This window comes from Lacerta agilis, chromosome Z, assembly GCF_009819535.1.
Source record: "Lacerta agilis isolate rLacAgi1 chromosome Z, rLacAgi1.pri, whole genome shotgun sequence".
NCBI classification, from domain to species: domain Eukaryota; kingdom Metazoa; phylum Chordata; class Lepidosauria; order Squamata; family Lacertidae; genus Lacerta; species Lacerta agilis.
The window spans coordinates 23,968,341-23,990,850 of NC_046331.1; the positions used below are offsets into that span (position 1 = coordinate 23,968,341).

At 38.5% G+C, this 22,510-nt stretch overlaps 1 protein-coding gene across 2 annotated transcripts in view; it reads left to right on the forward strand.

The window, feature by feature from the left end:
• The window catches only part of LOC117039819 (phosphatidylinositol-binding clathrin assembly protein-like), a 47,758-nt gene that overhangs the window by 18,140 nt on the left and 7,108 nt on the right, over positions 1-22,510 (forward strand). The window contains exons 3-17 of one of the 2 annotated variants that reach the window (XM_033137040.1): positions 1,346-1,421; positions 2,973-3,075; positions 3,552-3,645; positions 3,757-3,868; positions 5,223-5,329; positions 5,815-5,856; positions 9,540-9,625; positions 10,593-10,716; positions 11,289-11,428; positions 12,825-12,928; positions 14,601-14,747; positions 15,192-15,302; positions 18,913-19,029; positions 19,128-19,158; positions 20,725-20,845. In XM_033137040.1, the coding sequence (XP_032992931.1) occupies positions 1,346-1,421; positions 2,973-3,075; positions 3,552-3,645; positions 3,757-3,868; positions 5,223-5,329; positions 5,815-5,856; positions 9,540-9,625; positions 10,593-10,716; positions 11,289-11,428; positions 12,825-12,928; positions 14,601-14,747; positions 15,192-15,302; positions 18,913-19,029; positions 19,128-19,158; positions 20,725-20,845 (1,515 nt within the window). The remainder of the gene's footprint in view (positions 1-1,345; positions 1,422-2,972; positions 3,076-3,551; positions 3,646-3,756; positions 3,869-5,222; positions 5,330-5,814; positions 5,857-9,539; positions 9,626-10,592; positions 10,717-11,288; positions 11,429-12,824; positions 12,929-14,600; positions 14,748-15,191; positions 15,303-18,912; positions 19,030-19,127; positions 19,159-20,724; positions 20,846-22,510) is intronic. The other variant, XM_033137041.1, reaches the window with a different exon arrangement.

Here is a 22,510-nt window from a genome sequence, read left to right on the forward strand (position 1 = left end):
TGGTGAGAGAGAACAATTAAAAAATACCAATCTGAATTGTCTATCCTGTTCCCTACCCTATTAGTAAGCAAGTAATAAAAGCCTGAGCTTAGCAATACCTCCCTTTTAAAATACTCAAATTGCTAAATTAGTGAGTGTATTAAATGAATGAATTGTCAACATTGCACTGCTGGTATAGCTTTAAATTTCTGCAGGAGAAATTTATACATATACTCAAAGATGCAGGCACTCTGTTCTGTATCTAGCAGTTGTGGAAACTATGTGTCAGGTTGCATTTGGCTAGATTAGAAATATTCCTACAGAAGTCTGAATCAGAAATGAATTTAATACACATCTCATTTTAACCACATATATACCTACACACATTGGGGTGAATTTGAACAATAAGCTTTTCTACAACCATATCACTCTTCACAGAATTGTATAGGAACTATTTTTGGAGAATAAGCTTGGAGCTTTTTCATTCCTTACTTAGCCCTTGAAATTCTATTTGTGGTGGAATCAGGAGCAGGCCTTGGTCTCATTTGCTCCAATCAACTCCCCTAAATTTCTTCTCGCAATAAAATAAGAAGTGCATGAGTAGATCCCACTTCAATTTGAAAAACCAAATTTCCTTGAAATTACAGGGTATAACTTGCTTTCTAGTGGATTCAGTCTCATGGGATTGGGGAGATGCAGCAATCAAATAAGCACAGACCTCCCAAGTATGGTTGATAACTCCTGCCAGTGGTAAGAGGGAGCAGGGTGCATTCTCTATCTCACGGCTGGAACAATCCCAAAGGACAATGAGTGAATGAGTGAATAGTTCCTTAGTCATGTCATCTTGCTGTAAATGTGATGAGCATTGAAGGTGTTGGCAATGGAGGAGGAGGAGAATGTATTTGTCTGTAGTTTATACTAACTTCATTTCCTTATTCCATGTAGGTGGAGAGTTTGCATGTGTGTCACTAAAGAATAGCCTCAGAACCATGTTTGTATCTCTTCATAACCCTGCTGTGATGTGGGCCACACATAAATGAATTTTATGCAAAGGTGTAATGTGTAACAAGTTCTGCTGCCGTTATCCTTTCTTCACATCAGAGTTTGCACAACATGGTGGCTCTCAATTGTGTTACGCATTGGCCCTTGTTGCATAACTCAGTTCCAATTCTGGCTCTCCTGAGCAGTGATTGAAAAAATCAGGCTTGATAGTAGATCTAATTTGCTTGTCTTAGTATTAGATTCCCCTCCCACTTTTAGATATTGCTTATACAGCTGCTTAGAAACTAGTTTCTCTAACATGGTTATGTCTATATGGGGGGTGGAATAAATGAAGTAATCTGGAGTCTAATTCTTTCTCAAACAGCGTTTTATCCAATACTTGGCATCTCGAAATACCCTGTTTAATCTCAACAACTATCTGGATAAAAGTGCCATGCAGGGTAAGAATTTTTTACTTTGCTATTCTGAGGCTGGTTGCAGTTTGCACAATAACTTCTATGGGCTAAAGGAATGTTAGAAATTCAGTCATCTTAAATAACCCCGTTAATGTATCCAAATTGTATTGGAGAGGCGTGCTCTTTTATTTATTGAAGTTTGCATCCAGGTGTATTCTGCAGTTTCATTCATTGGCTCTAGTAGACCAGTAGTCCAGTCCAGGATTTGTAAGTATGGAAGTCCCAATGACTTTAGTAAACTTCACAACAAATTAAGTATCTAGGAGTGTAGTCTTAGAATATTTGTGATATGTTTTTTATTAGAAAACAAATAAATTAATTCAAACATTTATAATAACTATAATTGCATAAAATTTAATCATGAACCTGACATTCACCTCAGAATTATATCTGCTTAGGGATAAGATGCATATTTCTGATTGGCTCTCTGTACATCTTCATGGTTACTAAGATAACTTACCTGAAGGCTGAGGCTGCTTAGTAGAGTTCTAAATATTCAAAACCTGAGAAATAAACACACTGCAGAACTTGTGTTGTTTGTTGTTTGACTCTGAGGTTACTTATGGGGGATTCTGTGATCCTTATGATACATAGAATTGCCCACTCCTGGATCATGGCAGCTCTGATGACTTGTTTGTCCCAGGGGCAGAACACCCACTGGGATATAGCAACCTGGCCTAGACAGTTGTTTGAGGCTTCATAAACCATGGCTTATGATCTCAGCTTGGTTTTCAAACCAACATGTGGCCAGAATTCCCTAGTTTGAATGTAATGGGAGTTGATGCAAGCCTAGCAGATCCTTTGCATCTTGGCCCTGGCACCCACTTCTGGCACCATACCCGTGACTTTTGAAGCCTCTTAACTGAATCAGAACAGTATGTGATTTATGTGTCTCTGGAACAGAGAACCAAAGGGAAATAATGGTTACCCCCAGATGCTAGATAACCTTCCCCCTGGTTCTTTTACATGAATTATGTTTCTTTTTGATAGATGTTCGTTCTATTTTGAGGAGATAAGTGTAGACTTCAACATGTATATAATTTAGATTTCCTTTTAAACCAGTTTGTTGTTGTTGTTGTTGTTGTTTGTTTCAATTTCAATTATAGTTACTTCAGAAATAAAGAATCTAAATAAAAAAATTAATTTTATCAACCCTGGTAAAATGGCTTTCTGATAGTGCAAATTGTTAAAATATTAGTTTATTGGTGAAATACAAAACTTTTATAAAATCTTGTGTGAACCACATAAACTTGTGTTAACCACACATAAACTTATTTTTCAATGAAGGCTGTTAGTCTCACTGGTTCAAAAAGTGTTGGCTTTTATTAATTTCATAATGCAGTATTCAGTGAAACGATACCAACTTATCAGTGCTGGAAGCATGATCACTATACTACTAGTTTCAAATGTGTGTAATAATGGCAAAGGTGTGAAGAAGGTCCCCAAGGAACTTTTGGAGCATAATTCGCACTAAGTAAAAAGTGTTAAGAGTACTAGAAGAATGAAAAGTCTAATTGAATAGCATTTCATTTCCAGGCTATGATATGTCTACCTTCATCAGACGATACAGCAGATACTTGAATGAAAAAGCACTTTCTTACAGACTTGTAGCAGTTGATTTCACCAAAATGAAAAGAGGGTAAGAATTCCATTTATTTTATGCTCTTCTAGTGACTGGATGGGCATCAAAGTGTTTGAGAAAACAAAATTGTCAAAACAGAGTTTGGAAAATTGTGCAAAAAAACATGTTCTGATGTGAAATTTGAAATATGCAGTGGTGGAAAAATGCAACTTTTGGAGCATTGAATCTGACAGTACTGTACATAAAATGGTCAGTGGCACTGTTGCTGTTACAACAGCTTGGATAAACTTTTAGGCATAAGTTTGAACCTTTTGGGAGATCAGAATATTCCTTAAAGTATTTTATATGGAATAATTTGATGCAGAACTTTGAAAAATACTATTCTATGTATGTTTCTCAAAAGGCCCACTGATTTCAATGGGCAGCAGTAGAGTCCTCTTTGTTTGATATAATCTGTAGTGCTGACATCAGATGCCATAATAGTGTGTTCTATGATTGTATCTCTCTGGTTTATTTTCTATTTTATTTTGAAGGATTGATGGTGTGATGAGAACAATGAATACTGAAAAACTTCTGAAAACACTCCCAATTATTCAGAATCAACTAGATGCACTTCTCGATTTTGATGTAAGCACTGTAGCTGTTATTTATTACTACAATCCATGATAGGGTGAAAAATGTGTTGTGATTTCACTTTTTGGTGATTTGACTTATAAAATCTCTTTGCTTTCTATGCAGGCAAACCCAAATGAACTAACGAATGGTGTAATAAATGCTGCTTTCATGCTCCTCTTTAAAGATTCCATTAGACTTTTTGCAGCCTATAATGAGGGGATCATTAACTTGTTAGGTATGTGAAACAACACACAACAATTGTTTAAACATTTACCAGTGGAGACCTGTATAAATATGCAGATGTGGTTTTGTTTGTAATATCTTCCATGTTCATTTCTCCCTTCACTCCCTTGTGTTCTTTCCCATGTATTTCTCTCTCCCTTCTCTCTCTCTTCCCTTCCCCCCTCATTTAACTTGCACATAATAATCCTAAATTTTGCTGATTCACACATCATAGTAAGCCAAGTCTCCTCATTTGTTTCTCCTGGCTCCAGGCAGGACAGAGTGAAGTGGGAGCAATTGAGCAGTGTTGCTCATTTGCAACAATCCATGGTTAATTTCTTGCAGTGGCTTACCAAGACATGCAAGCCAGCCCATTCACTACTTTTATACTTACACCATGTTCAAATAGTTTCTCTTAAACACGTGCACATAGCTAACGGATGACCAGCACCTTAATAGTCCTGCCTATTATCTCTTCTGTTGCACTCCTTCTCATAACAGTACACATAATTCTAGTGTGGCAGAAATTTATTTTATTTTTAAACTATTAGGCAGCTGAAGTGTTCATAGACATCGCTTAACACTTCAGTGCTAAGCCAATATCGACTCATTTCACCCTGCAGAATTCAATAGCTGGTCTCTATTTTCTTTTCTTTTGTTGTGTTTATCTGATTTTTAAAGGGTAGTGGTGGCTGGAGTAACTTGGCAAAAACACTTAAAGCTTTTGTGTGTGCGCACGCTCTCATTTTATGCTCCAGTGGTGGCCATGGTAATATGTAAAAGTTCTTGGGTGTGATGACAGCAAGAGTGCATGCTTATGCTCAGAAAGTGCTTTATATATATATATATTTATTTTCAGTGCAGTTAAGGCTTTGATTGATGTTCTGATTGTTTGGAAGATATGGAAGCTTGTTTGTCAGTGTTTGAATATGATTGGCTTACTAATTAGGTTCCTATAGTATTCTAAACTCAAACAAATTTAATGTGTGTGCAGTAAACCAGAAGATTATAGGCCTCTTCTGAGACTCACACTAGCAATAGATTTTGATCAGTGTATTCATCTACAGCTGCAGATATATCTTTTCAGCTGACCTTCAGTTCTTCTTCGGGCTTTGCAATCCCTGCTTCTGTCAGTGAAGTTCCTGTGAAGGGCACTTGTAGAATAAACTTAACTGTTATTGGTGGATTAATTTTATAGTCTTGGCTAAAACTGCTGTTAAATATAGTTGAAATCAATTAGTGACACCTTCAAATAGTAAAGCATCAAACCTAGCCTTTTTAAGTCTAACATACCACTTTATTAATAATAATGTTATGTTACTGTTCTTTTATTCACACAATTTTTTTCTTTGAATTTCATGCTTCAGAAAAGTATTTTGATATGAAGAAGAACCAGTGCAAAGAAGGTCTGGATATTTACAAAAAATTCTTAGCCAGAATGACCAAATTGTCAGAATTTCTCAAAGTGGCAGAGGTAAATAAATCCAGTAGCATTAGTAGTATTTCATTTAGCTCTCTGGACTGGTACAGTAATAAGTGCTTATGATCACAATTTCATGCAAGTTATGTATGTTGCTGGATGTAAACATCACTTAAACTATGTACATTTAAGGGTATATTTTGAAAGCTCTGTTTCTATATTTATCAACTAAGAAATGCCTGTTGAACAAAGGTGGTGGTTTTTTTTTAAACTATCTATTGAATATTTTTTCTCCAAAGTTCTGACAAGCTATTACTATTTCTGGTAACTGAAATACATAAAATCTTAAGAAATACCTTTCAAGATCTCCATATGAAATTTAGCTTAGAAGTCGCATTTAGAGTTGTACCAGTTCAGAAAGCTCTCCATGTCCTCCCTGTTCCCTTAGCCTTTATGTAGACATTCAGATCCACAGTTCTTTCTTTTCATTGCCACTGCATGTAGTAATGTACATTTTTTTCCCTTTTTTGTGAACCCAGCAAGTTGGAATTGATCAGGGTGACATTCCAGATCTTACTCAGGTCAGTGTACATTTCATATTAATTTAACCCCTAAGTCCTGTGTCCTTTTGTGATTTTAATAGTTAGTGTTCCATTCTATACATTCTGAGAATTCATTTTCTTCCATATATATTATATATGGAAATACATGCCATTTTTCCTGTAACCTGTTTTGCTTCATATAGGTAATGTGCTCAGTAACAAGTAATGCTTTTGTTTTTCCTGTGCTGTTTTGGAGAATATTATTACTAGAAATTTTGGGGGTTTATTTAAAAACACTACCACCACCACCACCACCACCCTTAAAAGACATGGGGTAGGATACCTAAACCTGGTGCTTTGTTTTTTTCAGCAATTTCCACAAATTGAGCAAGCGGGGCAGTACAACTACTTCACTTGCTGAACAGCTTTCTCCTCCCCTTGCTCAGGAGGGGAACCTTGCTCAGCAGGGGACCATAGCACAATGGAAGAGCATTAAAAAAAGGATCAGTAAAATCTCTCTGCCTGGGAACCTGGAGAGCCTGTGCTCATCAGAATAGACAATATTGGGCAACATAGTAAAATAGCCTGACTTGGTATAAAGCAGCTTCCTATGTTCCTATGTGTTTCAGAGATTTTTAAAAAATGTAATTGAAAGCCAGGGAGGGAGTTGGCTGCTCAAATAAAAAGTAGAAAATGGAGGCCTCTAAAGTTGTCCTTTGGGTGACATAGGTATAAACTCCTGGTTATGGAAACTATATACTGGCGTACAAGACTACTTTTTAATCCAGGAAAATCTTCTCAAAAGTCGGGGGTCATCTTATACGCCAGGTGGAGAATCTGCGGTCGAGTATATCTCAAACTCTATATTTTAACTGGAAAAGTTGGGGGTCATCTTATACGCCCAGTCAACTTATACGCCGGAAAATACAGTAGTTTCTTCTATGAGGTTTGCTGGTGCTATACACCAGGCATAATATTCAGAAGTTTCAGCCACAGCTACAAAAACTTGATGAGGCCTTTAGCTCAGTGGCAGAGCAAACTTTATCTGAAAATGGCCCAAGATTCAATCTCCAGGATCTCTAGTTATAGGATACAGTTAACAAAGCTAAGCAAGAATTTAACTTAAAGAGTTTAGAGAGCTATAACACAGGGCTACACAAAACAACAGACCGATTCAATGTAAAATTGCTCCACATGTTCACATAACGGGGGGTGTACAGAATTAATTCATGTAGGACAGCTCCACAAAGTGAAAAATTCTTGCTAGCCAGCTCAGAATCTGATAGTTCACATGCTGCCAATGTTACAACATTGCCTCAAATGGTTCCGTAGATCCCTCTTAATCTTCGTGGATCTTTCCATTTGCTGGCACCATGCCATGCTCTTCTGTTTCTTTCTTGTCCCAAATAGGCATTGCCTTTTGTACCTACTAGCGCATGTCACCCCTCTGTCCCCTTATTTTTATTGTTGCCTCTAAAGTTGCTTAACTCCTGTCTGTTTCTGTCTTACCATTCCAATGGGACAGCCCCCACAATGTGTCATTTGCCTTGTCAGCCCTTCTGGCTTTTTGACTGTTCCAATGACTAGGGTGCCTAGTAAAGGCAAGGTACTCCTTTTGACTGCATGCCCCTGAAGTGGGTCCCTTCTTTAAAATGTTGTGTGTGTCCCCCCACATTTTTTGGGGTCACACCATTAATACCCACTGAAGTAATGGCTTCAGACTTATGTACGTGTTGAATCTTAATCTGACAAACTGGGAGCAAAATTAGGACTATTGTGTTTGTGTGGAGCCCTGCTGAATAATGCAGGCTAAAGAAGCATGGGGAGGGCTTTGTTTTTGTTTTTTGTTTTTAATGCAAATATGGACAAAGAAAAACAATGGGTGATATCCAATGTTGAGAGCAGACACCGTGAAATCAATGCAGATCTTTGGGCAAACTTCAGTGATTTATTTCAGTGGGAATGAAGTACAACCACCTTAGTGTGCTTCCAGCCTTAGTATGCATCCAGGAGATGTTGAATTGATTTACCGACTCTTTAAGCAGTTAACATGGCACCCCTTGTGAATCAAAGCTATAGTGGTGCACAATACAGGAATCTTCATTAATACATTGTCTAATGCCTTTGGAACAACTTTTTTAAGTTAGCTCTTTAGAACTATTACCTTGGCATAATAGTTGTTTTCTTTGACTTTGGGAGGCTTAGTTTGAACCCTTGCAGAACAGCCAATTTTTTCTGTAAATATGTGCCATGTTTTGGAGAAATGCAATCCACTCCATTTACCTGTGTGTGAGCATCCAGTAAAACAAAATGACACTCAGGTAGCTTATGGAGCCGAGCCGTTTTAAAATGAATTCAGCATTCTTCAGTTGTGCACATCATGTGCTCTTGTTTCTGATCATTTTGTCTACTGTAGAAGTTAATGAGCTATGTGCTGATGAATCTTTTTTACAAATAAATGTAAGGAACGTTTCACTCCAGTGTAGACTCCAGCATACCAACATAATAAACTGAAAACTTCACTGTGGAATTGTCAGAGCTAACATATTTCACTTCGAGAACTGGTATTGCTGAGGTGCTCCTACGGTTCTCTGGAATAGTTCCTGAAAACAACTCATCTGGAAGATGGTGACAGAAATGTTATAACAAGCCTCCTGCCTAAATTTAAAAACAACATCAACCAGGAGAGGGTTCCTTGCTCACAGAGAGAGCAATGTTTTGCCTGCAGAAGGACCCAAATTTAGCCCCGGAAGCTCAAAATGAAAAGGACCATAAAGGAGATAATGGAAAAGATTTCTGCCTTTGGTCCTGGCAAGCTGTTGCCAGTCAGAATCAGCAATGCTGGGTCTTACTGGAAAGTTGTCTGACCTGATGTAAAGCAGCCACTGTTCATTTCGCTCAGTTATGAGATTATAATAATAATAATAATAATTTATTATTTATACCCCGCCCATCTGGCCGGGTCTCCCCAGCCACTCTGGGCGGCCTCCAACAAATACCAAAATACAATACAGAGTCACAAATTAAAAACTTCCCTAAACAGGGCTGCCTTCAAGTATTTTCTAAATGACAGGTAGTTGTTTATCTCTCTAACTCCTGATGGGAGGGCGTTCCACAGGGCGGGCGCCACTACCCAAAAGGCCCTCTGTCTGGTTCCCTGTAGCTTTGCTTCTCGCGGTGAGGGAACCGCCAGAAGGCCCTCGGTGCTGGATCTCAGTGTCCGGGCTGAATGATGGGGGTGGAGACGCTCCTTCAGGTATACAGGACCGAGGCCGTTTAGGGCTTTAAAGGTCAACACCAACACTTTGAACTGTGCTCGGAAACGTACTGGGAGCCAATGCAGATCTCTCAGGACCGGTGTTATGTGGTCCCGGCGGCCACTCCCAGTCACCAGTCTAGCTGCCGCATTCTGGATTAATTGCAGTTTCCGGGTCACCTTCAAAGGTGGAAAGTAGATGTGGAGGCTTTGAGGCCATTGTCCTTCCTCTCTATGTATGTACCTTACATAAAAGTGATTTCTTTTGTATTTGGAGTGGGAAAATGTAAAGAAGAAGAAATAGTAGTTTGCAATCTGGCATACTTTTTCAAAAAACAACAACATTTTTATTGGATTTTTACAACTATTTTCCAAACATCATTTAACATTCCTTTATATCTTATACAATTTTTTTTTTTATTTTTTTTGCAATCCTGCATACATTTGATAAGAATTTTCACTTTAGGCTCCCAGCAGTCTGCTTGAAGCTTTGGAGCAGCATCTGGCTTCACTGGAAGGGAAGAAGACAAAGGAGGTTTCAGCTGCTAGCAGGTAAATAGGCAGGCGGACTGCAACCAGAATTGGCATACTGGAGTGTTGAAGTATAGGATGTTCCCATTTGTTTTATAGTCTTGTTTTTTATGACTTCTATGTAATGTAGCAGAATTGTTTCTTCTCAAATAGTAAGTGCAAAAATGGGTGATAACACCAAAGCAATAATGCAAAGCAGGCTGTTAAAGTTGCACAGAAGATTAATTGAATTGTAGAATTAGCCCAAAGCATCTGCCTTTAAGAGTGGGTGGATGCAATTATGGGCTGAAATGGGAAAAATAATTCATTTTCCCCACACTCCCTGAAAAAAACACAAAAAGAACCTGGTGAATTTCTCAGTTCTCCACCTAAATGACTTAGTACTGTCTACATGCATATGGTCATCTTGGTAGCTGCCTCACACGTGTGGAATTACCCTCCCTTTGAGATCTGTCTTATCTCATGCAAGCACTCCAAAAATCTTTATTTGGATTTACTTTGGATTACCAGACAAACCGGATTATTTTTCATTGCGAAGTATACCCTAAAACAGTGGTTCCCAAACGATCATGGACCACTTGAGAATGCTAATGGTCTTGATGGATTATCTAATTTTTTTCTGCCTGTTGTAACAATTGTAATATGTTGTGCTTATTTTATTGTAATTTGTTGCATTTTGTAATCCAGTTTAAGTGCATAAAAAGCATGGTAAACATGGATACTTTGAGATACCATGTTTCCCACTCATTTACTTGGATTTAAGTCCCTCTCAGTTCAGTGAGATTTCTTCCCAGGTAAGTGTTCATAGGATCCCATATGTTATGCCCTTCTATCATTCTTTGCCAGGTTAATTTGAAGAATACTAACGTTGTAGTGTTCTGAATTTTGTCCTGTTTCCCCCTTCCTCATGAACTATCTAGGTGATGCTTGAAGCTTCCTTCAAGTTCAAAGGTGTTAAATATGTGGTTCTTTTCCTTTCAAATTTCAGAGCAAGCACCCTATCCAGTGCAGTTTCTACACTTGCCAACACAGGAATGTCCTTCACTAAAATGGATGAAAGAGAGAAACAGCAGGCATTGGAGGAGGAGCAAGCTAGACTTCAAGCACTGAAGGTACTGCTTCTGGTTTTGTTGGACATGCAGAGTCAGAAAATGTGTAAGCTAGTTTGGCAGCTGCACTTCATATACCCTTGTAAAAAGTAACTTGGCTCTGTGTCTTGTTAAAGTAAGGGTGTGTGTGTGTGAGAGAGAGAGAGAGAGAGAGAAAGAGTGCTTTGAGTGTTTGGAAATTGACCATATGCTGCAGCCTTAGTCTTCATTTTGATCACAGCATCAAATCAGTGACCTATTTTTAAAAATCTGTAAATCTTGGATTCGCAGATTAAGCCAAAGCTGAGCACTTCCACGTCTACTGAGCTTGGTGTGGAAAGAGCCAACCAAATTCTTCATGAAATCAATGTGATTTGAAAGTGATTAGTTTTGACTGGATCATGACCTTAACTCATGAACAGGACAGTCTCACTGATTTTCATGACAGTAAAATATGGCTGGATTACATCATAACACTCGGTAGAATGGAGATGTGGGTTAACTTTGCAAGATAGTTAAGTTTCATTGTTGGTGTACTTGCATTCTGAAAAACTCACATAATGTAAAATTTGAATTATCTTGCACAACTCTTTTAGGAACAGCGATTGAGAGAGATTTCTGTGGTGTCAAATTCAACTTCTACATCTGCCTCTCCAAGCACTTTATCAGGGAAGAGTGTAAACACCAATGCTGCAGCTGTTGACCTATTTGCAACACCTGCTCCAACCACCAATAGGTGAGGAATATTTCAATATCAGGTACAAATAATCTAGAGTGAGAACTTTAATTCTTCATATTATGGTATTGGAAAGCATTCCCAAGTGGAAACTCAGAATCCTTTGTGGGAATTGAAGAGAATAGGCACTTCATTTGCATAAAGGTTTTAGACTCTCATTCATTGTTTTACTGAAGAGAAACTTGACTAAGTTCCTTTGTTAAAAAAGCAATTGTAACCTTTCTCCTTCCCTTTTACAATAATCTTTGTAATCAATTAATTGAAAAATTAGGATTGAATACTGAACGTCAAGATTTATACAGTCATTTTTAGATAAAGTATATAACATAGAAGTGATACCAGCAAGAAAAAAATGTAAAAGAAATTGCTCAAATCTGACTTTGCAATGACAAATGAATGTATGAGATCAGGAACCAAAGGTTGAACATAGTGCTGTCCAAACATTCAGCCTTAAATTAATATGGCATTCCTCCGTGCATTAATAATGACCCCACCCAGTCAATAACTGGATTGTAGACTTTTTCCAATTTAGCAGTTATATCCTGCTTATCCTGCAGTTCCAGGCAGAACAATAAATAAAACCAATATAAAAGCCACATAAAATTTCCACCTTAAAATGTTACAAACCAGCAGCAGGAGAACAAACATTAAAACCAATTGAAGATTAAAACCAGGAGTCCCCAAACTAAGGCCTGGGGGCCAGATGTGGCCCAATCACCTTCTAAATCCAGCCCGCGGACAGTCTGGGAACCAGCGTGTTTTTACATGAGTAGAATGTGTCCTTTTATTTAAAATGCATGTCTGGGTTATTTGTGGGGTCTGCCTGGTGTTTTTACATGAGTAGAATGTGTGTTTTTATTTAAAATGCATCTCTAGGTTATTTGTGGGGCATACCAATTTGTTCATTATTATTTTTTCAAAATATAGTCCGGCCCACCACAAGGTCTGAGGGACAGTGGGCCGGCCCCCTGCTGAAAAAGTTTGCTGACCCCTGATTAAAATGGTCAAATAAAACCAGTTACTAAGAAGGTCAGACAGATGCTGAAGGCCTTCCTTCACCATTTATTGGAAGGCCTGTATAGAGGAGTCCAAACAAGCCTACAGAATCTTCTGCAGCGCAAACCTAGCATTGACAGTATTGTTGGGGTGGCTGTGGGTTTAATACTTGTTTTATTGTTGTAAACAAAATCTTTCTTGGCGAGTAAGATTCTTGGAGGATCTCATCAAATCAAATTTGTGCTGTAAAGTGAAATTTCAAGTTATTTCTTTCATGTCAGTGGATGTGTATGCAGGCATTTCTTGAAGTTGTCTAATGTTCAGATGTTCAAACAGCATAATAAACTTCCTCTTGCTTAAGTATGCCATTTATAGCTGACAACCTTTTTGGAACTTTCAGCATGCCCAACCTTTCTACTGATCTCTTTGATCTCCAACCTGCATTTGTTCCAACGGTACAGAGTACTCCAGCCATAGCAACATCAGCAGGCAGTGCCTGGGGAGGTAAGTTTACTGCTGTGGTTAAACAAAACATTTGCAGTCCTTGGAATTAATTGTCTTTACCCTTTCAGATTGTCATACATTCCTGAATGCACAGCTAATCTTATGTTGCCATGTAATCCAGTTACCTTTATTAATAGCTGTGGCAGAGAAACATGTAACTGATAACAGCAGCTATTATTGTTCTCCAAAATTATTGCTGTTTTTTCTTTCAAGGAACGTGTCTGATTATCTTTGTTTTCTTCCTAGTTTCATTAGATTTATAAACATCTGCAAATTTTGTCTGCTGAGGGTACATTTTTGTATTTGATTTCTGTTGGAAGCCGCCCAGAGTGGCTGGGGAAATCCGGCCAGATGGGCGGGGTACAAATAATAAATATTATTATTATTATTATTACATTACATAGGGTGTAACACAGGCCCATGCGGAGTTTGTCTAAAGCCAAGGATAGGAGCCTTGTTAGAATAAAGTTTTAAAGTAAAAAAAACAAAAAAAAACTAGTCCCTGGGAGAGCCCCCTGAGGCCTAGGGCAGGTGCACCTGGCTGCTCCCTTCCCCCCACTGCCACATGGGCCTAGTGTAACATCTTCTCTGCATCTCTTGGTGTGTGTTCTGAACTGTTAGGTCATTGTGAACCAGTTTTCCATAGTAAATGAAACATGTAACAAGAGCAGAGAACATAACAGAACGTTTGTGGTCTGTGGGTATTTGTAACTGTCCCACTTTGCATTTCTGAGTTCTACATCCAAATGCTTAGCTGCTATCAGAACAACTTGAGGTAGGAAGTTTGATCTACACAGAGTTGCCTCTGCCCATAATTATAACTTGAATGTCTTCCTCTCATTAGGATTCTAGTTAGTGATGGAATTAAATAAGGCTGCTATATATAACAGATATGTACAGGAGTAAATACACCTTCCATTCTACCAACACAGATTCATCCTTGGTTGTCAATCTAAGTCTGCTTTAGGTATAAAGTAGAGATAGAATTCTCACAACATGTCTCTACATTGCATCTGAACCTTTGCTTGCTCTGCAATGGAATGCTAGCCACTGTTTCCTGGCAGACATATTCCTAGCTTCTGGGGGCAGGTGGTTAAGCTGTCCACTTGTTAACTTTTCTCATAAGCAGAGTGACCTGTAGGGTTTTCTGGCACTGCATTTTCCTTCCCCTAACCTCTGGCTCAGAGCTGTATGATGCACAAGAGAGGATATCTGTGAGCACGAGTCTGTGACATGATCTTACTGTGCCTATAGTTGAGGCTGGGAAGTAGCATCTCAACAACCAGTTTGGACTGTATCCGTAACATACCGGTAACCGAATTTTCTATGTGTTGAGGACATAACTATTTTGTGAGCAAGTCAGTGAGGCTCAAGTAGAAATAGCAACTGCTTGGTCTAAAGACCTGGAAGTGTATTCTGGTGTAATATATGTTTCCCACTCCCAAAGGGTTGTGCCTTTTTGTATGAAAGACAAAACTGGTATGAATTTCATTCAGTAGTGTTTGGGTAAGCAGACCAATGAGAAACAGCCTTACACAAAACCGTGTTAAGTCCTTACCATCCTGCTTCTGTGAACTCCCCATGTTGTTCAGTGTGTCTTCTCTCTTGAATACTACTTGTGTTCTAGTTTTACCTCTTTCCCTTTCTTTCAACCTAATGCTGTATCTGAAAGGAACTTTCTCATCCACAAATGGTTGTGTTGGGTCTCCACCCCACCTGGACCTCTTTGATATGAAGCCAGTTGAAGAAGCTGTAAAAAGTACCACCCCTTTTGTGACATCCTCCTTTACCTCCAAACAAACAGTGGAACTGTTTAGTGGTAAAACATCCTCTAATTTCTTTCCAAATATACATTATTATAATGATTCTAATATTTCTAATTATATTAATTCTCAGTTTCTGCCTTAATTTTCTTAGTTTCAACTCAAAACTACATTACAACTGCTAATTATTGGTCAGATAGCTGTGGCAATTTTAATTAAGAATCAAAATTGTGCACTTTAAATATGCAAAATTGCATGTGTTACTTTTGACATGTTCATGACCATAACTTTTTTTTTAAAGTAGATATATATATATGATTGGGTTTCCAAAGTTCTATAATTCACTAGATGCCCCTTCTTAAATCTGGCATCTGCTTTGTTCCTTTCTTTCTCTACACTACCCTGTACTTTTCTTATAAATGTTTACATAGCATCAGCCTCTTAGAATTGCAGAACTATTTAATGAAAACAGTACCAATAATTTTTATTATCATTTGTAGGATATCCCCTTAATTCGGTACCACAGAATACTGCCTCTTCAACAGTCAGTGTGGATTTTGATGCTGTATTTGGTGGCAAATCAGCAGTACAAGAATTTAGAACTGCAACAGGTAAAGCTATTGAATGTGTTTCAAATTTCTGCATTTTATAAATCCAGCAGCTACATTTATTTGTCTTGTTATATAGGTCATTGGATTCACTATTTGCCTTTTTATCAGATAATTATTTTATATAATGTCAGTCTGTAAAACACTGCTTTCCAGAATTCATGGAAGACAGAGTGCCAATACTTCACATGTATGGACAGTTAGTGGCTAAAGAGTGGGGAGCAAATGAATACTGTAAACCTGTCTGGCAAATTTCCTCCTTGTCATTTACTGCTCAGCCATAACTTTTCTCTGTATGTTTCCTTTCCTTGAACATGCATCAATAGCCTTTCCTCACAGTCTTGGGCTGCTAAAAGTTGTTGGCATTCCCATTAGGCTGGGGAGACCTGTGGCCCTTAAGATATTGCTGAATTATATCTTCCATCATCCCTGACCGTTGGCCATTCTGGCTGGGGTTGATGGGTGTTGGAATCCAAAAACAATTGGAGGGCAGCAGGAATGCCCACTGTTGGATTAGACATTAAAGCTCAGCCACAAGAGGAGGGGAGAATAGTCTTTGCTCTTTTCTACTTGCTAGTTAGTCACTTGCAGACTCACCATGCTGCCTAATCATGGAGATGAAGTCATACTTTAATTTTGCTTAAATAGTGTGTCAAATAGTTTTATTCGCTGGAGGGTACCTGTCTTTTTAAACTGATGGACTTAAATAATTTAAATTTAGAAATTCTAAGCTCCTTAGAATGTTTCTGATTAAATTGTCTTTTAGAAAAAAAGTTACCTGCCCCAAAGTACAAGTGCTTAGTTCTGTTTCCTGCTAATGTAATACCCATTGTGATTGTCCTTTTCTTTATTTCTGGTATATTTCAATATGGCGTTCCGGATCATGGATTTCAATGGGTAAGTTTATAAAGTGATTGTAAGCTTAAGGCTGCAATCCTATGCACGCTTAACCTGGGAGTGAGCCCCATTGAATAGCACAGGATTCTGTTCTCTGTAAACATGAATAAATTTGTGCTGCCCCTGGTCTCTGCCCTTAAGCGTAACCCAGAAAGTAAAATCCAGGGCTTTAGGGTTCTCCTCTGAAAGGCAGCATTCTTCTTACTCACAGCAATGTTTTTACATAGAAAGGCCATCTGGGCATTTATAGGTTGTGAGCAGGATACTGCTCCTCAATGAGGAGCATTCGTGCAAAGATTAGTCTGATTGGTGTACAGGCCCAAAATGCTTCTTTTACCTTCCTCAAATGCACATGCTTCCAGAATTTCCTGGGCACTCAATATTGTGTTCAACTGCAAGGGAGGGAATGAACATGATTGTAAAAGAATACGTTCCCGGATCAGAGCCCTCAATTGAAATGGATGTGGAACTGTTAGATTGCAGAGGACAAAACTCAACTCCTGTGACCATAGGAATGCATTGTCTTAAAACATACTGGAACATAAGTTGAGCCCTGTTTGATCAGATCAGAGACCTATTTAGAGACCCAGATCAGAAAACCCAGGCAGGCATCCAGGATGGGGTTGCACTTCCTTGGAAGAAGCACATCCACAGCTTGGGCCTGCTCCTAGATTCAACACTGCCACTGGAAGCTCAGGTGACTTCTGTGGCCAGATCCCCCTTTTTCCGACTCTGGGTGTTCTGCCAGCAATGGCCCCGTTTGGACAGAAATGACTTGGCCACCGCACTTTATGCTCTTGTAACTTCCAGATTCAATTACTGTGATGTGGTCCATGTGGGGCTGGCCTTGAAGGCAACTCTGAAACTTCAACTGGTCCCAAATGCAGCAGCCAGATTCTGTTTAGATCTCACATAACTCCTGTTTTAAAACAGCTGCACTAGTTGCTAGTTTGTTCCCAGGTGCTCACAATTAGTGAGCAAAGCCCTAAAACACCCAGGCCCTGAATAATTGAAAGACTGCATTCTTCCCTATAGCCCTGTCAGGTGTTAAGATTGGCAGAGGGGACCCTGTTAATTATTCCACTGCCCCCAGAAGCTTGGGGTGGGGTGCCTGGGAGAGTGCATTCTCTGTGACAGACCCTAAATTGTGGAACTCGCTCCCCATAGAGATGTGTCTGATATCTTCATTATACAGCTTTCGTAAAATGTTGAAGACATACATCTCTTTACCCTGGCTTTTGACACCTGAGTTAAATATAGATTTAGTTCCCAACTTATTTCTGTGATTTTAAGTTGCTTGTTTTTAACATTGTTCTTTAATTGTTGAAATCTGCCTTGAGGGTAAAGGATGGATAATAATAGTCTAGTATCCTGTTCTCACAGTGGCTGACCAGAGTGCAAGATCACTCTCCCCATTCTTGCTCCCCAGCAACTGCCTCCAACACTGAATGCTTCTCTATAGGAGCCACCACTTCCAAGACAAACATTGCCAGGGGAAGGCAAATAGCCAGTCTCTAAGGACCATTACATCATAGTGTTTTAACATGCCTGCAGTTCTTAGCTGTTATATTTGCCTAACGCTAAGAACATGATCCTTGCTTTAAAAAACTTTTATTGATCTTTATCATTCCCCTCTTCTGGAGAACTCAGGCCAATGTACATGGCACTCCCCCCTTTTCTTCACACCAACTTGGTTCATAGCTGTCAACTTTCCCCCTTTCTTGCGAGGAATCCTATTTGGAGTAAGGGAATTTCCCTTAAAAAAGGGAAAAGTTGACAGCTATGTGTTGATTAGTCTGAGAGATGATGAGAAGCTTAAGATCACCCATGAAGCATAGTGAGTGATTAGGTTGCTGTACCTAATTCCAGCATTCAAACTACTGCACACTCTGGCTTTAAAGTACTTAAGATACCTGAAGGCTAGAATTGAAACAGTGCTATGTAATTTCTTTTAACTGATTATTCTGATAAAATAAACATTATGACCTCCCCATCTACACCCACCCCAGTTTTGTAAATTTTTCTCTTTTTGGTGCTGCTTGGGCAAGTCCATTTCCTGCACTGATGGTTGTGTGTGGGTTTTGGTTTGTGCTTTCTAATTTTACATCTCTAAGAAAGTGCAATTGTCAAACCAACATATACATAGGAGAAACTGTGGTTATCTTTGTGTGCATTAAAATATTTTGTACACTTTCAAGACTGCTTGAAAATCCAGGGTTTAAGAATTCCTTTTTAAATCTTTGAAGTGCAGATCTTACATGCCAGCAGCTTATTAGAATTTTGTCTAGAATATTTTTTTCCAGGAATAATGTGGGGTTTAACCTATATCTTGTCTAATCCTTAAACTCTTTTGAAATGGAAACTGTACATAAAAGCTAATGCTGGCTAGAATTCAGTTTCCATTGCTCTCGGTAAATAGTGTGCTTAGGTGGGTATGCACGTCCCAGCTTCGTCAAAATATACATTCTGACATTTCAGTGAGTATTACAGTATAGATGTAGCTCTTATTCCTACATCTGTGGATGTAAGCAGATTATCGCATATATAACTAATTTAACCAGGTAAAAAGGGTAGTGGCATTTTATTGGGAGAAGGGGATTTCTGGGTGGTGGTACCCTTTTTTTGCCTTCTGTTACCAGTTGAAATGATAGCTGCAAACCAATAATACTCTTTTTTTAAAAGGTTATCTCCTTTGTACCCAGTCTTTAATTTACAGATGATGTATTGCAACCAACAGTACAAGCTCAAAATCAGAGAGTAGCTTTAATTGGTCAGCACAGTGGGAAGATTTTGGCCAATGACCTTGATTCTTCACTTGCTAATCTGGTTGGAAGTAAGTTTAACATTTTCATTAAAAAAAAAGTTTCCCTATATTTATTATGAAAGGTTTCTAAATCTTAATTAAATGTTTTTTGGGGTGTTTTATTACAGATCTTGGCTTTGGAGGAACACCATCGAAAAAGTGAGACATATTTCTTAATTTCATAATTTCTAATTATATATTGATAAAAATGTCCCTGACTTGTGTTTGCATTGCTGAGCTATCACAGAATTTTCTAATATTCAGTGTCAATACAGTCATTCTGTGAGAGCAAATATTTCCTAACAGAACAGACCTTAACCTTCAAAAGGAGACATTCAGCAATAGCTATTTAAGATTGTTTTGAGTTATTAAGAAGATTTATAGCCTGCCTTCGTACAAGCCCAGAGGTTCAAGGTAGTGTACAATATAGATAATAAAACACCCAATGTATGTGTGTGTTTGTGTAATTTTATTTTGGTTACATATTACAAATACATATACATATACATACAGAAAAATAGAAAAAGAATAAAAAGAAAAATAGAGAAGAAGAAAAAATAAAAAACAAGAAGAAAAAGAAAGTTAAAAAAACTGAACATTTTTAGTTATACATCTTTGTATATACAAGCCATCTTTTTACAACTTCTGGCTCATCTCCCTTATTTGTAACTTGACTTCCCACCTCCCTTAAATGGTTCCTAATAATTCATTATTTCTTGTCTGTATTCAGCTGATAAGTCTGTGGAGAGCATTCTAATTGCCAGTGGGATTTTAACCTACACTAAGCCAAGCGAAGTCTTGGGCACCTCTTTTTTCCATATAATTTATGAAAACATCCAGTTTTAACATCCAGATAAAAATACAAAATTAAGCAAATATTAAAAACAAACCCAATCTCCCCATGTAGCACCTGGCTGTTCTGGCAGTCATTTCCGGGCCAGGGTTGGGGCACAAATCCCTCTCCAAAAATATGTGACACAACTGATTTCATGAATAGCACTATTGTTCAAGTATTGGAAAAGAAAGGTTTGTAAAACTTTCACCATCCTGCCAGTCTCTTCTGACTAGAGGGGAAAAAATCCAAATGTTTTAATTCTAAGCATTCAAAAATTAACATATATATCTTGCTATAATCAATAACTAAAGAGGTAAAGAAGTCCCAGAGTAAAAGATGTTAAAAGTATAATTTAATTTACTATAAAACAAATCACAAATAGAATTTGCTTGTAAGTGCAGTGACATCAAACTTGCCACCATGTGCTCTGAGACCTGCTTCACATCAATAAGGCAGAGTTTCTGGCGCAGGTGAATTTTTAACATTGCTAATAAAAATATTGTTTTGACCAGGTGGTGAGCTGGTTGGTATGATTTAAAATTTGCCTAAACCTCTGGGAAATGCTTTGTGAGAGCAGTTTCCGATGTATAAAGCCAGCTGTGTTATCTGCTACCTTAGCAGTAACAGTAGCACCAGTGTAATTCACAAAGTTTTATGGAAAGTTGGCTGTCATACTTGCCAGGCTCTTTCTGAAGTAATTTATTGTGCATTTATGAATTTGATAAAAAGTAGATGTTTAAAAAGTTACATATACCAAATGCTATGATCCAGGGGCTATGAGGTGTGATTATAGTGGCAGCTAAAAGTGATTATAGTGGCAGTTCCGTATATTGCAGTATCATTTCAGCTGTTCTCCTTATGTAACTGCTCAGTTTTCAATTTGTTTTTAGATCTGATATGCAGTGGAATCAACCTACAGAGAAGAAACTTACTGGTGGAACCAACTGGCAAGCGAAAACAAGCACCTCAACTACATGGAATACTGTCCCTATTCCTCCTGCTCCACAGATGGTAATACTTCCAGTATTTTCAGACTTGTTTGTGTGTTTGCCTTTCCCCTGTATTTCACAAAGCATTCTTGTCAAAATTTTGAGAGGAATTTACCAATAAGGCTTTGGCATGAAATTTTAGAATCCCAAGAGAGAGGATTTGGACATAAAATAAATTGGAGGTTACAGTGCATCTTGTATAACATGTAAATACTTTAGTACCTTCTGGATGTGATTCTCCGTATTTTTTAAAATATTTTTGTGACAAAAATATTGGCCAGAATCCAAAGAACTACTTAATTGCACACTAGGGGCTGGTGCTACCCTAGTGGAGTTGTTGCCTTGTTTTTCTCTGAGCACTTCACAGCTATCATAAACTGGCTTTGAGATTCCCCTCCAGGAAATAGATCTTGGGGTTGTGATGTATATCTTATGGAAAGCATCAACTTAGTAGTAGTAGTAGAAGAAGAAGAGTTTGGATTTGATATCCCGCTTTTCACTACCCGAAGGAGTCTCAAAGCGGCTAACATTCTCCTTTCCCTTCCTCCCCCACAACAAACACTCTGTGAGGTGACAGGTGGGTAGCCGTGTTGGTCTGCCATAGTCGAAACAAAATAGGAAATTCTTTCCAGTAGCACCTTAGAGACCAACTGAGTTAGTTCTTGGTATGAGCTTTCGTGTGCATGCACACTTCTTCAGATACACTGAAACAGAAGTCACCAGATCTGTTTCAGTGTATCTGAAGAAGTGTGCATGCACACGAAAGTTCATACCAAGAACAAACTTTCTATTTTGTTTCATCTTTGAGGTGAGTGGGGCTGAGAGACTTCAAAGAAGTGTGACTAGCCCAAGGTCACCCAGCAGCTGCATGTGGAGGAGCGGAGACTCAAACCCGGTTCCCCAGAGTCTACCACTCTTAACCACTACACCACACTGGCTCTCAGTGTATGCAGTGACGGTGAAAACTACAAATCCTATGTTATGGATTTTTAGGCAAAGTCTTGAAAAGGTCTTTATGACAGTGATGAGGAACCATTTTTTAAACCAAACCTGACCAACTTTGCTGGGGTCACATTCTGATGGTGGGTAGGAGTGCGGCAAAATAAACAGGGCCAGAGGTGTCAATGTAAAAACAAAACAAAAAAACACCCAGGTAAACAGCTTTTTAAAGTTGTGGGGTTTTTTTTTTACATTCTTTTAATATATTGTATGTCATATATTACATACTTTTAAAGTATTATATTTATATTTGATTCATTTTGTAAAAGTTTAAGGTGGAACCACTTAATAGTTGGCATTACATGAGTGAGGCTCAGGCTCGCAGGCATCCTCTTCCCCTTGCATCCTTTATCCACTTATTTATTTGGTCAGGCAAACCATAGTCCGCCATTACATCTGACCTGCCACATTATGGTTTGCACACACTCTCCTCATCAGAACTGTAAACCACAATCAAAATGTGATTTTGTTATTCTATTATAGGGGATATATGCAAGTCATAGCTTGTTGTGAGTAAATGTTTGAAAGGAGGAAAAAGCAGGGGAGGTGTTATGTGTGAACAGAAATATACTCCAAGCTTGTATTAAACCACTTAAAGGTAAAGGGACCCCTGACCGTTAGGTCCAGTCGCGGACAACTCTGGGGTTACGGCGCTCATCTCGCTTAACTGGCCGAGGGAGCCGGCGTA